This window comes from Anarhichas minor, unplaced genomic scaffold (assembly GCF_050575085.1).
Source record: "Anarhichas minor isolate MPS153535 unplaced genomic scaffold, ASM5057508v1 ptg000030l, whole genome shotgun sequence".
NCBI lineage: Eukaryota > Metazoa > Chordata > Actinopteri > Perciformes > Anarhichadidae > Anarhichas > Anarhichas minor.
Window position 1 is genome coordinate 577,501 of NW_027466476.1, and position 16,076 is coordinate 593,576.

At 42.4% G+C, this 16,076-nt stretch overlaps 1 protein-coding gene across 2 annotated transcripts in view; it reads right to left on the reverse strand.

The window, feature by feature from the left end:
- kiaa0825 (KIAA0825 ortholog) overlaps positions 1 to 15,820 on the reverse strand; it is a 110,768-nt gene extending 94,948 nt beyond the window's left edge. Inside the window, exons 1-8 of one of the 2 annotated variants that reach the window (XM_076104366.1) lie at positions 15,447 to 15,820; positions 13,262 to 14,840; positions 12,812 to 12,925; positions 11,643 to 11,779; positions 4,645 to 4,807; positions 4,200 to 4,379; positions 3,528 to 3,704; positions 3,000 to 3,324 (exon numbers count right to left, since the gene is read on the reverse strand). In XM_076104366.1, the coding sequence (XP_075960481.1) occupies positions 3,000 to 3,324; positions 3,528 to 3,704; positions 4,200 to 4,379; positions 4,645 to 4,807; positions 11,643 to 11,773 (976 nt within the window). In that variant the 5' untranslated portion in view covers positions 11,774 to 11,779; positions 12,812 to 12,925; positions 13,262 to 14,840; positions 15,447 to 15,820. Of the gene's footprint in view, positions 1 to 2,999; positions 3,325 to 3,527; positions 3,705 to 4,199; positions 4,380 to 4,644; positions 4,808 to 11,642; positions 12,429 to 12,811; positions 12,926 to 13,261; positions 14,841 to 15,446 lie in introns of those variants that run through there. The other variant, XM_076104368.1, reaches the window with a different exon arrangement.
- Positions 15,821 to 16,076: the final 256 nt, after the last annotated feature.

Consider the following 16,076-nt stretch of genomic DNA (forward strand, 5'->3'; position numbering starts at 1 on the left):
TTAATGATGCACTTTTAAAAGGGAGGTATTAAATGACTCTTGATCACACATTTTTTCTAAGTAAGCCTGCAATTAGTACACGCACACACACACACACACACACACACACACACACAGAAACACACACTAGCATCAACTCAAAAACAGATGGGCAGACATGTTCAGATGACATATGCTCAAAGTTGATTGAAAACACACATGAACACATGCATATCCACCTACAGAGCCACACACACACACACACACACACACACACACACACACACACACACACACACACACACACACATATCAGGGCAAAAAGAAAAAGGCAAAAACACAGTAAAACTGCACCATAGCAAATGTTTTTTGCAGTGTTGGTGATTCTGCATGGATTTATTCCAACTTTATCTAAAGGTTTCGCTAATTCTGGTCACTCATTTTTGTATACACATCAGCAATAACTAGCAACATTGTTGAAGTGAAAAATGTGTAATTGTGTGGACAAATCTTATCCATCTGCAACTTTTACTGTGGAAAATCGTGAAGGTAGAGAATTTACATGATTGCTTAAAAGTGTGAAAACACTGTAACTGATGGCCAATTACCTTTATCCCAACATAGCTCTATAGAGCTAATGGCACTGAAAAATGTAAATTAGAGCACTAACATTATTTTGGCTAAATCCAGCACACACACACACACACATACAGTGACATGCACATGTAGACTTGGCCCTCCCACTCTCCTGCAGACTCAGTGAGGTGTGTTAGTAAGGTTTAAAGCCTGTATTGTTCCTGACCAGCCAACCTGTCTACCACACTCCCCAGTCTCACTGCTCACCCCATTACACCGGGAAAACTACAGGAAAATGGGAAAAGACAAGAGAAGAAAAAAGGAGGGGAATTGGACACTGGAGAGATGGAGTAGAGGAAAAGGGGGGAAAGAAAAGAAGAAGAGGGAGAAAATGGAGGGCTGGGGCCCTTCACATCTGTCTAGGTACAATGTCAGAGCCTACCTTTGAGTCGGTCGGGTTAAAAGAGGAGGCAGATCTCGCCGTGAACGCTGTTAAATGGTTCAGTGGTTTGACAGTGGCTGATGCTACAGACAGCGTTGCTCCCCCGGGAGCCTACACAGTCTCCCAGGCATGGCTCTTATCAAAATATACCTACCGCCTGCCTCTACTGCAGAAATAAACAATAACACAGCGGGGAGGGAGGGGGAGATCTAAGGAGTCATAGGATGCTTATGAAAATAGAATCCCTTTTTTCTACCACTGTCATAATTGTCTTGACAATTATGGGCGTAGCGTACAGTATAGACAGTAAAGTGTGAAAGCAGATTATGCATTAATGTTGAAGCTTTGGCTCTAAAGGAGCCACGGGCGTTAGGGTGGTGGATATGTGGGTTCTTGAGCTTTTGTTTTTGGGGGGGGGGACTTTAAAACATGAACACAAAAATGTAATCCCAGTTGTAGCCCTTAAAGCGGTGTTGCAGCTGATAGTCAAACTCTCTCTCACACACACACACACACACACACACACACACACACACACACACACACACGTAAAACCAGCACAGGCAAAACTGCTCCATTTTACCATCATTACACAGCACGGGTCCCCCGCTCCCTTTGGAGCCGTGTTCTGCCTCCGGTGCTACATTTGACGGTTTGTTGAGCGGCACGTAGGTGTGTAGCCTCCGCCGCGTTACGTGATCAAACAGCCCAACTGACGCATGGCCAATTATCCTGGCTGCCTCCTCTCATCTCACATTTAAGGAGAGGGAAAGTAAAAACCAGAGAGGGAGATGGAAAGAGAGAGATGGAGGGAGGGAGAGAGGGAGAAAAAGACGCAAGGCTGTGTGTTTATCGAAGAATGGCAGATGTAAAAGCACTCTTCTCCTCGTTCCGCAGGGAAGTTGACATGTGCACCATATTTGAAAAAGTAAACAATGGCTCACACACTTTACTTTTTTTTTTATTGTGGATCTTTACCCTCAGCAAGCTGTAAATAGGCCAATATAAAACAAACAAAGAGAATATGGGGGGAATTAAGTATCAAAAGTGACACGGCGCGTGAAGGTCTACACTCTTCTCTTGTCTCAGTGTATAACATCACTGCCGGCTCCATGACGGTGACACATTCTGCGTTGACAAATATCAAAAGTACTTCACCATATTTCTTTCTCTCAAATATCCATCCTCAATTCTGAAAAGGTTGAACCTTGCTCGTACTCCTGAAGAAACTCTTTCTTTTTTGTATCGCTGCTCAAAAGTCAGAGGAAGGTTAAGATGAATCATCTCCTCTTCTTCGCTGTAAGGTCATGAGATTGAATGAAGGTGCCGCTGCTACTTTGCCCTTGCTATGTTTTAATTAACTTGATTTAGATTTCCTTTTTTATGGCATTCTTGCAGAGCTATGTTTGAAACGCAATTTAAACCATTCTCCAAGATGAAACAGTAGATATTGCCTGAGGCTCAAGGTAAAGGAGTGAATTAACTGTGGCTTAAACATACTGTCGACAGACCTTGGATAAAGCTCGGACCTCACGTGGGATGAGGGCTCATCGCAGTCATAGACAAACCATGTGGTAAATAGTGTTGAGAGGTAGTTTCAAAAGAAGCCTTGGCCCTGGAAATGCTACTCTTCTCTTTTTGTTGGTTAAGAAGAAAGTGAGGCAGACGGGAGAGAGGGCAGTAAAAATAAAGCAATTACAAGGGGAACAGCAGTTACTGACAATCACTTAAAGAGGCCTTGGCTGTGGCTCAGATCACTACACAATACAGTTGGAAAGTAACAGGAAAGTAAAAATGGAGAGGAGGGGAGAGAGAAAATTGTTAGCCTTTATTAGGTAACGATAAGAAGCAGGAGGAGCGGAGTGAAGGCAGAAATGGAAGGACAAAGCTGCTGTAAGGTACATCCAACCACTTACCAAGGACTAGAAGAGAGAGGAAAGCATGAGCAGATAAAGTGAAATAGCTATCAGTTTAAGATTAATATTCACAAAGAGCCACTTACCTACGGTTGCCCGTGACCTGGCTGAATATTTCTTGATCTTGCTACTTAGCGTGGTGTTGTCCCTCAGGGCCGTCTCACATTCTCTCTCCATCAGGGAGGCCAGTTCCCGGGCCACAGTGTTGAGGTAGGCCACATTGAGGAAGCCCAGGATGGTGTGTGGTTCTGCTAGTCTTGAAAGGACATGGAGCTCCTCTGTGAGGGCTTGGGTCAGAGCCGGGACCACGTGGCGGAAGCCTTCAGCCAGTCTGTCAAAGCCGGTCTCACCGCCTGGGCTTGAGCTCAGGGCAGAGAGCAGCAGAACCAGCACGGATTGACTTCTCAGACCCTGAATCATTAATCGAAATAATATATCACTGTAAAACCATTGGTATATACTTTATCTTATTGGTACAACAAGTTCACAATGTGGATCTGGAAGAGACTAATACACTCCCTATCACATGTTTAAACACACATTTTATTCACATGGAAAATGATGGAATATTTCCCAGGATTTTTTATTTCTGAATTTTCACAATTGTATTGTACCTGGTAAAGTGTGAGGGCCTCTGACTCGGGGTAAAGAAAGAACAGCTGTTGCAGACAGTGGACCCGTTCAGGGATGGAAATATGTCTGGGTCCAGGAGGATCTGGGCAGCGAGAAGACAGCCGGTCCAGCAGGTGGCGACGAAGCTGGAGACGCACATCATCCCAGGCCTCCTGGATCTTAATAAAATAATAAAATGAAGGGTAAAGTGTAAAAACAAACTGATAATCAACAGCAAGACAATTAGTGGGTATCTACCGGTAAATACAATTATTTTGGAGTGAACAGTGCCCTTACTCAGGTATACAACAAGTACAGCCTAAGCAGGTAAGTACGTCTTTATAAGCCTTTGCTCAAATGCTGAATTACACATTAGAATACAGGACAGATTCACTCTAAATTAAAACAATACTCACATGCTCAATTTGACAAACTCAGACTGCTATAAGCTTCAGCTCAACTTCTGAATGCATTTTTATACAGAACAAGGGCTGTGTAGTTTATCCCCCATTACTTACATTGAAATAGCTTTAGAAAGGGATCTCTCTGTGGCCAGTATAAAGAGCAGACACAATTAAAATGACCAATAATGCTTTAAATGTAATATGGGCGTACTGTTTCATTCTTTAAGAACTCCATGAAATATTGTATGATATAATTGTACAGTATATTACCTCTATTGAAGCGTCATCTCTGACTTGATGAACCAAGTGGATGGAGGAGGCAGTCAGAGTGGAGGGGGAGGACGAAGAAGGGGTACAGGGAAAGCAGATACCACACTGGGCAGACAAATGTAGCAGTAGTTGAAGGGTCACCTCCTCTTTCCCCGCCTCTTCAGACCTCAGGTGCTGTTTCTGAGTGGAGCAGGGGGGGGGGGGGGGGGGCAGATGTTAATAGCATTAAACTGACTAAGTCAGAACATTAATGTCCAGGGTTGTCTTCTTCCATCTGAAGGTTGTGTTAATAACAATAAATGCAATTAATTGGGAAACTGGGGATTCTCAGCAATATCAGCTCAAATTGATGAAATCCGTATGATCGACCCAACCATTTTATTTATTATCTGTGAAATATTTAAAATACATTTTATCATCAACACCATCAGTCAGTCTCTATTACCAAAGCTCTGAAGAAGTCCATGAGCTCTTCATGTGCTGTGGTACCCGGTCGGTAACTGTTGTGCGCTTTGATGTTGAACCACTGCAGGCACTCTGAAGGGCTCGGCGGACGCTCCCGGGAGTCTCCCATTTTGGCCTGGAGCTCCTTTAGCTGCCGTTCAATGCTGCGGACAAGATAAGTAAGTAAGTGTGAGAGCTAAGGAAAGAACAGTATACATTACCGTGCTCTGAGAGCAAAAGTGAGGCACTCAGCAATTTTTGCTGCTTATGTTTAATTCTGACAACAACAAAAAGGACATTTAAAACCAAATTCAGTCTCAATTTAACGATATTTCTTGTTAAAAATTGACCGCTTTCACTGGTTTGGATTAGAGCTGGTCCATCTGATGTTCTCCTACATGTCATGTTTACCAGCCAACACACAGCAAACATGTTCCTGTTAATCTAAACTCTTCCCTTACCCAGCTGTGATTGAACAAAGTGTTTGACTGTCAAGATCTACCAGGACGGTGTCTTTGTTTTGAAAGTAGAATTTCGAGAGATTAAGTACACCCCAGTCATTCAAGCATAAATGCTGCTGCACCACAAACACGCAGGAACAACACACACACACACACAGCTACATTACAGTCATACAAACACACAGACGCCATATCATCACGTTTGGCTCTCCCTCACTCTCATTCAGTGTCCGTGAGAAGACAGATACAGAAGCATCAACAGTAATGAACACAGACATCGATATATCAGTGTGTGAGTGTGTGCTAAGCATCTGATGTGAAGTGGTGTTACAGGCATCGGCAGGCATCTGAGACACACTCTTCTTGCCTTCTCACGTCTTACTCTTCGCCTTGACACACACACACACACACACACACACACAGCTCTTTTGATTTTAACAGGCTGCATCAGCTATTCCGTTTCCCCTTTAATATGACAGATTAGAAATGACATGTTGGGCTCGACAAGTTTAGTCATTTCCATGCAAATCAATGCATATATATTGGGGCATGTAAGACTGTGAGTACGAGTATGTGGTGTGTGTGTGTGTGTGTGCGTACCAGGCCTACATACTTGCATAATTAAACATGTTGTTGTTGTGCAGGCTGCTATTGTGTTTATATGTGACTGTGTGTTTGTTTGCCTGAATGTGTGTGTGTGTGTGTGTGTGTGTGCTTACAGTAAATTTAGGGCTGAAATTATAAATCAGACAATCGCTTGACTGATCAACAAAAATCGATTAAAGAAAGAAAGACTAGTCTATGAATTACACATCTGATAATCAAATAATGATGAAAGGTTGGTTAATAAATCACTGGTCTCTGCGAACTTGCTGTGACATTTAATATGTTACATGACTAATGAAATGCTCAAATAAATAATGAATATATAATGAGAATATTAATTAGCTGCAGAACTACATATCTTGTCCTCCACACTTGTGTGTGTGTGTAAGCATACATGATTCTGAGCCAAAGTGCCATTTCAGATAGCTCATCCCCTACCGCAGGTCTATAAACTGCCTCCTGCCTGCTCCTGGGCCATGAACGCATCCAGATGTCTTACAATGGCAACACATTAAATAACCGTTCAATCTGACACACTTTCGTTTCAGAGGGGAAAAACGCAAGGGGAATAAAATGTTATAGACTGTTACAAACCGCTATCCTCTAGGTTGAACACTGCCTAATGCTATCATTCTCTCTCTCTCTCTCTTTAACCATCTCTCTCACTTTCTCTTCTTCTTTAGGCAGGCCAGATGATGCATCTCACTTTACTCTCTTGCCACCAACTTGCTGACTAACAGACACCTTGCCTACGAGGTGGGTGTGTTTTGGAGTGAACTTTCAAACCTCTCATTAAAATAGGCCTTATCGTGTTTGTTTTTTTCACCCTGTTTGTGTATGTGTGCGTGTGTTTGTGTGTGTCACTGTTCATGTTCCTTCTTTTTCTTGTGAACGTTGTATGGGAAAGAAACTGCCTCAACTTGTGACAGACTGTGAGAGTGCAGCAACTCTTAGCTATGCTTGCCCAAAGCAAACTAGCTGTAAAACACGGCTTCAGCGAGGTCAAATCATAGCCAGCATGGCTCAGGATTGCTGATGGCACTGTGTGTGAAATTAATAGACACCACTTTAAACAACAGAAAAGACTGTTTAGACGCTGGTTTGTTTGTGTGACCTCTGACTTTGCTTTTACTAAAAGGAGAATATAGCGTTGACTGTCCTAGACAATTTACTTCTGGATACAGTTTACGCAAAACAACACTTTCCATTTTTTTTTTTTTAAATCACTCAGTGCAGGCAAAATACAAAGAGAAGAAACATACATTTAAGAAAAGAAATGCAATAGAAAGAAATGTTCCAAATTAAATTTTTAGCATAGATTTCTGTCATGTCTTGCAATGAAACCCTGCTGTAGATTAAATGACAGAACAAAGCATTGTATGTGTGTTTATAGTACGTCATAAACAAGGACGTTCGTTCTGGGCTCCACCCCAGGACCTAACATAGACAGCAGGTTTCAAATGGGCTTCCATCTGTACAGCTCAGTTTTCACCTACCCTCTGAAGTTCATTAAAGCTAGGGTGGGTGATGGATTTTAGAAGCATTTTTTGTTATATTTGTTGAAATTCAATCAATAAATCAAGTGCTCTAAAAAAAATAAAATAAAAGACAGTATATGTGGCTGTCGTAGGACTGTAATAAGCCCATCCAATCATTACCTATGACATGTCTACCTGCCTTCCTGCATGACGCACACTCTGCCATTGCACATATGGCATCATGCCACCGTAGTCTTCCAAAAGCAGCTAGCTTGACAGTTATGAGTACCAACAATAGCCATGCTCGTTGTTTACGTTCATTATGATACTCTTGGTGGAGTGGCTTTGGAAGGAGGCCTGAAGAGAGGGGCTGTTTGTGTTGCAGACTTGGCAACTTTTTTGCTAGCTTTAGCAAGTTTTGGAGCTCGTGATGTTAGCTACTTTAATTGGAAAAGAGTTGGCAACACAATGCTTTTTCCCCCCAATTAGATAATGTTTTGAATCTAGCTCTCTCTTGCTGATTTCTCCAATGCTACCTACCCAAGCTTTAAAAGCAGAAGATGTAAGTAGACTACACTGTATGAACTGGGTGGCTTTTCTCTTTTTACTCAGCTTATAACAGAATTGAGGTTTTTAATTTCAGATTAAGCTTCCTAGAACATCCACCTTTATGGGGACTGAGACTCAATATTGCCAATTGTGGACCCAAGAGATTGTTGACTTGAAAGCCATAGAAAGCCATAGACTAAGACAGGAAGGAGGGAAGAAGGAATGGCTTCTTGGCTTCATTCTCTAGTTCCACTCCCCATCATCTCACTCTTGCCTTCACTCAACAAAACAATGTACTCTAATGGCTACGGCAACAGCACTTGCCTCTGCAGAACCATTCTCAGGCCTTCCCCCCACAGTTCGTCTCTCTCTATTTCCCCTCTTTCTTTTCTCTCTCCTCAACACTCTTACTTTCCTCATTTTCTTTTCCTTACTCTCGCTTTTCAATTACCCCTCCTTAGGGCCTTGTGCTGTAAGTTATAAAGTCAATGTGGATGGTCTGTGTCAAGAAGTCCATCCAGCTCTCTACAATGTTGCGACCTTTCGCCCGCTGGTGTAAAAGCTACCTGCAGCCTAATCAACTTGGCAGGATTAGCTCCGAACCTGATGACTTCCACTGCCAGCAGCTCAGACAGCAAGGAAAAAGACAGAAAGCGAATGAGAGAAGAGGACGGTGAAAATGGGTAGAAAACAGAGGAGTCACAGAAAATAAAACCATTCAACTATCTGAGTTAAGACGACAATGGACGAACCTGTAATGGCAAAAACGCCGGAGCACAACTCAACAAAAGACCCGGAGAATGAGAAAAGAAGCAGAAGAAACTGGGAGGAAAGGATTCTTTAGGCCTCTTGACAAACATGTCAATCATTTTATCCTAACTGACACACACACACACACACACACACACACACACACACACACGCACTTTCACTGCTGAAGTGAAATCTAATTGTTTTTCAGATCAGTATAGCTAGACAGTCGACACCACACCCGCGCTCCCCCCCCCAACCTTCACCACCGCTGAGAGAGAAAGGGAACAACCGGAGGTCTTTTATTAGATATGATGGCACATTTCACAGCTCCCTGACTTACAGAAACCCAATCCTGCGATTAGTCAGCGCTTTGACGTTATCTTAAGTTCCTTGTCAGAATTAATTTAGTGTGGGTGGGCTGCTGTGGGGCTGTCTGTCTGTCGTGCTCCGCTCGCCTACAGGAGGTGGGGGGTTGGAGGCAACGGGGGCAGAGAGATCCCTTTCAAATAAGCCCCAGCTGTAGTCAGTGCCAAACCAGCCGCCTGAGAACTAAATATCTCCTCCATCAAAGAGCCCCATTCTGCGAGGGGAAAAGCAGTGAATGGGCTTGAATGAACAGGCTGTAAACAGATCCCGTCCTGGCCCAGCCTGTCTCCCACTTAGTGCCCTCAGCTCTCAACCTCCCGGCACAGCCAATGATACCGGAGAACCGATACAGCTGATATACTAACTTAACACACGTGTCACGCACAGCTAAACACAAAATCAGCTACATACTGCAAGGACTACAGATCAGTATTGTTGTTCATTGAGAGGGAACCTTGCACGATATTGTACTGTGGCAGGCTTTCAACTCCACCTGCTTGCACACATACGCTAAATCCTGGTTCTCAGAAGCGCACGCACACACAGTATCAAATTTAAAAGTATTGATATTGTACCTTGATCAAGATTGGCAAGCGACTAGTGAGAGCCATTTGCCTTGCCAGTGTGAAACTAGAGGCCTGTCCGCAGTCTCCACGCCTGTCCTGACACTTCATTAGAGGTCTTTTGCTGGTAGCCCACGGCTCCCCGGCCCCACTCCCTGCCCGACCCTGAACCGCGCCACTGTCGCATCTGATGAAAACGAATGGATCACAGCATTTCAATTTAGGGGAGCCAGCTCCGTTGTCAGCCTATCTTAATCTCCTTCAATTAGGGTGCAGCTCGTATAGGCAAATCTCTGACATCTGAGAACTTGGAGCAGGCCAGTCACTCCGACCACCAAACAGGTTGAAGTCCTTCCCGGGTGTGGGCAACTCTGTCTCCTCCATCTCTCAGTTTCCCTTTCCTATCCTCCACTTCCGTAATTTGTCCCATTCACTGATAAGCCAATTAGGCAGTAGGTGAGTGAGCGGTGGATGTGTGTGTGGCTCTATATATGGCTGCAGCCCACCCTGGTCAAGGCCTTGCAAGATTGTGTTTGACTGGATGTGTCCCGACAGTAAAAGGGCTGTCCTGGAGTAGTCTGGGAGGAAGTTAGCTGCAGCCTGACAGACACTGACCAGTGGTCCCCCGCGGCGAGAGGAGGATTGCCTTATTTTTAGCCTCATTCTCCATTATCTGGATGCTTTGTTCTCATAATGGTTATCCCACTCCCATCTGCAGGAACACAAAATAACCCTTTAATGCTTAGAAAGCAGAAAAATGGCCCGGCCTTCTGTAATAAGCCTTGAATTACCTACCCAAGGGTTTTCGTTTCAAGATGTGGAATCTTCAATTATTATGTTCCCATTTAGAAGGGGGAAGGAAAGAAAGAGAGAGAAGGGGGGGGGGGGGGGGGGGGGGCGGGTGAGGAAGGGATGAGACCCAGACACTAATGGTGCCAGAGTGAGGCTTTGTTCACTTGCTACATTTAGCCTGTCCTTCATCATCTGCCCTCAGCATCCCAACGCCACAAACGATAAAAGACCTGAAATATAGATCTCCCACCCTCCCCATGTCGCTCTCTTTATTAGTCTATTTGTGCTCTCCAACAGTCTTCAGTGACAGTGTACAGGTAGGAAAAAATAATGTAATTTAAGTTGCTGCACTGTATTTTCTTCCATGACACATGATGAGAAGATTGTTCCTTTGTAATTAAGGATGAACGACCAAGAATAATTCTTCAGTTTGTATTATCAAATACTTGACCTTGTTTTTTTTCAAGGAACATTGTAAGGTGATTCTTAAAGTTGAATCATGGCCTCTTTATAAATCGTAATACCTAAAATCAGCTCAACCATGACATACAAACTACATTTACAGACACATTACATATTGTGAGAGATCAGGTTAAGGCTACACTGCAATTAAGTGGTCAGTCTAAAGTTCACAGTTACCTGTAACTGGCCAGATGTTTTTTGAACAGTCATCGTCAGCTCACATTTTCAACATTTCTAACATGAAACGGTCTGAGATAATTATGACTAAAACATTGACTAAAATTAGAAACAATTCAAAATGTCTTCCACGGACTAAATCTTTACAGAAGCACATTTTTAAAAAGTCAAATGTTTCAAATGTGACTTAAACCAACTACAGTTACTAGTTTTTCTAGGTTTTTGTCGTGGAGGTTTCTCCTCTCTCTCAATTAATTTGCATTCCTGCAGGTATCTACACATAGTCAGGAAAAGGAAATCTGAGGCCTTAATATTTGTAGAGTATGAACAACAACTTGTGAACATTTCCTGAGAATGATATAATCCATCAAAGTAAACACGAAGCTTTAATTATGTTTTGGCGGAGTAACTGTTTAACATGTATGTCAATTTGCCAGTGCTGTGTTCTCATTCTAAATTGCACATTATAAAGTGCTTCGCTTCCTGTCATTTACCTGAGATTCACAGAAAAAAATGGAAATAAAACCTCAAAAACAGTGTGTTTTAAAAACTTTACTGTCTCATCCATGTCTTCTTATGTGGGGTGTATTTGTCACATGGGACTGTACTTCATTTTAACTTTGCTTTGACGTAAAATAGTTTAAATTCTTACAGTGACGTGAAAGTGATTGGGGGGGGGGGGGACACGTAAAAGTCAAGTCAATGTGATAAAACTCTGAAGGACAGAACTATTCTAATTTAAGCTCAAAGGGTTCAAGAGGGCGTATTAATGCTTTTGCTACTCTGACTGACCTGTTGGCATTGAGGTTGAGTTTCTCCTCTGTGTCTTTTAGGAGTTGTTCAAAGTCCAGCTCACTGGAAAGCCCTGGAACCAGCAGCTCCACAAAGGCATGGTCTTCAGGAAAATCCCCTGGCCACTCCATACTGGTCTGCAGGGAAAAGAGAGAGACGACTCACCCGACTGTATAACTTAACAAACACTCCGCATGACATGCACCAGTTCATGAAGCAAAATAACGAGAAAGACGGCTACGGTGTCAGGATTAAATCAACAATTTAGGCTGACACCAAATAACAGAGATCTGGAGTGTATTATCACAGCTGTCTGTCAAGAAACTGAACATGCAGGGTATTTCTGTACACACACACACACACACACACACACACACACACACACACACACACACACACACACACACACACACACACACACACACACACACAGACAGTCATGTGGACTAGAATAATTTGAAATTTCCTCAAACAGGAGTCTTATTAGGAGGCACAAATCAATTGGACCTGAAACACCTGAAACAAAAGGAAGCTTATCATCAACAAAAACACTTTCTTCCAGTTCCCCTCCTCTTTCCTCAAACAATCATTTGCAGTAGGAGGACCCCTGATCAAAATGCATTGCCTCAGCCTCTAACCATTTCCACCTACTGACACTACAGTGAGTTAACAAAGAACGAAAAAAAATAGACTTAATAAATAAACAATGAGGTGAGATGCTCTTCAGTTGAGGCTTTAAATAAACAACTCATCTCCTTACGTCTCTGCCACAACTGAGGGCCGCCTGCCCCCCCCCCCCCCCCCCTACCCTACCCTGTGGTGCTTAACGCTCATGCTAACAGCCAATCCCATGCCGGTGCCGTGTTGCTGGGTCTCATATCAACATTGTCATCAACGCGAGTCAAGTGGAAGGTAATGGAGAGTGTCTGTGTCAATTTGGCTTTCTCCCACTCCGCCTCTCACCCCTTCCTCGTCATCTGCTCTGATTTTAATAATCCCTGTCAAACTCCAAACAGCTCCCCACACTCCGCTCCGCTTCTTCGCTGCTGCATACAGTCGATGCCACTCTCCCTGACAGGGCAGACAGGAAGCTCAACATTCATTTAGCCTGCACAAAGGGAGGCCTGTCCAGCTGGACAAATATTATTTTCCTCCGCTGACAGCCTCACCAGTTAAGCTTGTCCTTTATTATTTCTCCCTCTCTTCTTCTCTCTTACTGTTTCCCCTCATCATCATGCTCCCTCTGCGCCACTGTCTGAGCAGGGGTCCATACGCAGCCATCGCTAAAAGGGAATACAATTTTAAATCCATGGATTAGGAACTCAACATTGTAATTATTTGGGCTGAGCCAGACAGTGTATGCATGTGTGTGTGTGTGCTTTTGACTACTATCGGTTTGTGTGTGTGCTGTCTACAACATACTCCTCTTCAAATGCATGAAAGACAGACAGACAGGTGGACAGAAGGTCCGAATGTGTACACTGTACTGTATGTCTGCTGGGTGTCTACCTCCTGGTCTACCAACATATCATCTGTTACCTTGAGCACGAGTGTGTGCATGTAAGTGAGTGTGTGTCAGGATTCTCCAAGCAGCACACAGGGCCTCATTAGTACTATACTTTAAATCTTCCGGTCTCCATCGTCTTGTCATTAGCTCTTTACAAAGCAGATGTTGGAGGAGCCCCTGTGTGTTTCACAGTGTTGCAACAGGGACAACTGGGCCAGGCGCTGAGACGCTGCCTTTCTGAGACATCCACTCCACAGCTATTAGAACAGGGGAAGAAACAGCCGCTTACACACACACACACACACACACACCACTGTCTTATCTCTCTTGCCGCTACCTGTCTACCCCAGCTAGGCTAACACACAGGCCCATTTACAGTAATGAGTTTGTCCTGAAATATTTAGCAGCACGTCCCCCAGGCCGTCGCTTTAAAGCCACTTAGAGCATGTCAAGTTAAAGTCAACATTATGTTAAAGGGGGGCACCTAACAGTCTGCTGTAAAGGAAACATAATAAATTAAATAGGTGCATATTCTAAGATCACAATACTGCTGAGAACTACTCACTTCTCATGCATGCCCAGGGGGGAGCACGGCTTCAACTGTTACTGTGCAACCATGTGGTCCTGCTACACTGTACTGCCTTTGAATGATTTGCTTTTTTACAATAAGTCCTGTCTTCTTAGTGATGGGCTTTAATCTCATCATATTTAATATTGTGATAGTTCTGCTCAATTTAGGAGGCACAAATCTGGTTAAAATATATTGGACACTTTTTTTTCTCTTTACTATAGGGAAATATGTGTACATAATATCTGCTTAAAATATGTGGTGTAATAAGACTGTTCGGAAATTGTGGCGCAACAGCTTGGCATCATCATAACAAATGCCCCTGTGATTAGCCTACACTGAGGGAATGAATAATACATGACTTAATCCTGATATGACTTGTCATTGCTGTTTTGTGGAACAATCATCATCATTTAACAGTATTAAAGTACCCTGAACAATGAGTCCATTACATTAACATTAATATTGAAATACAAGACAATATTGTCACACTTGGAGCAGCTCATATTGTGCAGCTTATAGCATCCCAACTGCCAGGCTTTCAGTAAAGTTAAATACTCCTGTCCTAAAAATGCATTTATTGTAAGAGAATTGACGTAAACATTAAGGTTTTATTGGTTTTATAACTGCACGGGTGACAAAGAATCTGCCAAGTAGAAAGTAAATCTATCAATACATCACAAACCGCAAAGCTAACAATTATTTATATCGTCATTATGCTTTATAAGTGATCAATCTTTTAGTTGGTAAAATGTCAGATTATAGTAATAAATACACAATTCACCAAAGCAAATCGTCTAACTTCTTGTCTTGTACTTAATAATACTTCATTTATGACTTTTTATGATTAATCAATGAATAATTCATTGATTATCACAATGGTTGTTGATTAAGTTTGTAAACTGGCTGATAAATGATCATTTCAAATCATTTCATTTACAGGGCTTAGAATGCGTTATATTGTCATTACATTTAATTTTAGTATCATAACAGTATTAACAATATAAGTGGTTAGGTGACAGCAACACATCCCTGAGAGTCGAGCTCTTGAGTTACTTGCTGTTCATGGTGGTGTTTGATCATGTGACCTCACTTAGTGAGACGCATCCAGGCCTTCTGGATCCTAGTTTTGATTAATAACCGATTCATCATTTCATCCACAGAGCATCAAAAACAATACAAAAAAAATGCCCATCACAATTTCTGCAACCACCAGTTAAAATGTAAATGTTCATGTTTTGTTCAAACAATAGTACAAGCGAAATGTATTAAGTTGACAAACTTATAAATCAGAGAAAAGTGGCAGATCATCACAAATGAAGCGGAAATGTTTGGTGTTTTTGTTTCACTTGTGCCTTTAATGTTTCATCAATTCATGATTATCAAAAATTGAATTTGACTATTAACTTGATACCATTGCTCACTTGATAATATTCTATGCTCATAGTTTTACCCAATACATTCTGGTGTTAAAATGAAACATCTGTTGGTAGATTTAAGCAACATATCAGTGAGAGAGAGATACTTGTTGCTGTTGACTTTGAATTGCTCGTTGTGGTATTTGGCCATGTGACACATACAGATCTTTGTCTCTGCATAACTAATAATAGTCACGGTACCTGCTGGTTTTAGCAGATTATCTGAATCTTTTTTTTGTTTTAAATATGCTGGATTCACATGGCACCTGTGAAACATAAACATCTGCATTGATTCAACATGTGTTCCTTACCTTTAACACGCTCCTTTATATTCGCTCTCGTTTAAATGTCCATTACATGTAACGTTAGGGGGGGAAAAAAGACTAGCTTCATTTAGTCACGTATTGTTGACATTTGTCTAAGCTACACGCACAATGTAGCTATAACAAAACGGTAAACCGAACAGTAGGTTAACGGAGATATAATTAAATGACTGTGATGGGAAGCTTATCTTTCACTGTCACGGGACGTGCCGTTGTAGCAAACAGCCGTGCGGCTTCATTAACAGCCTCTCTGACAGAATCAAGTTATTGTTATCGATCGATCAAACATGCCTGTTATTCAACCGCTGCAGTGCTAGTACGCATGATATCCAGTTATTGTGGCTATTTCCGGGGACAGAGAGCGTCCGTGACAACAACCTGGAAGTAGCTCGATGAAAACTTCCGCTAAACGGACTAGTCCAACTGACAAACCAAATGGGGGAAGTTCCGGTATAGTGGCGGGAATATACGTGAATTCTTCTAACAGTTGACATTATTTACCTATGACATAATAGCCATTGACTGTTACCTCATTTTATTCCAAGATACAGTCGTTTTTAACGTTGCTAATGCATACAAACCGTACGACTATATGAAGAGTGTCCCCTCTCCTAAATA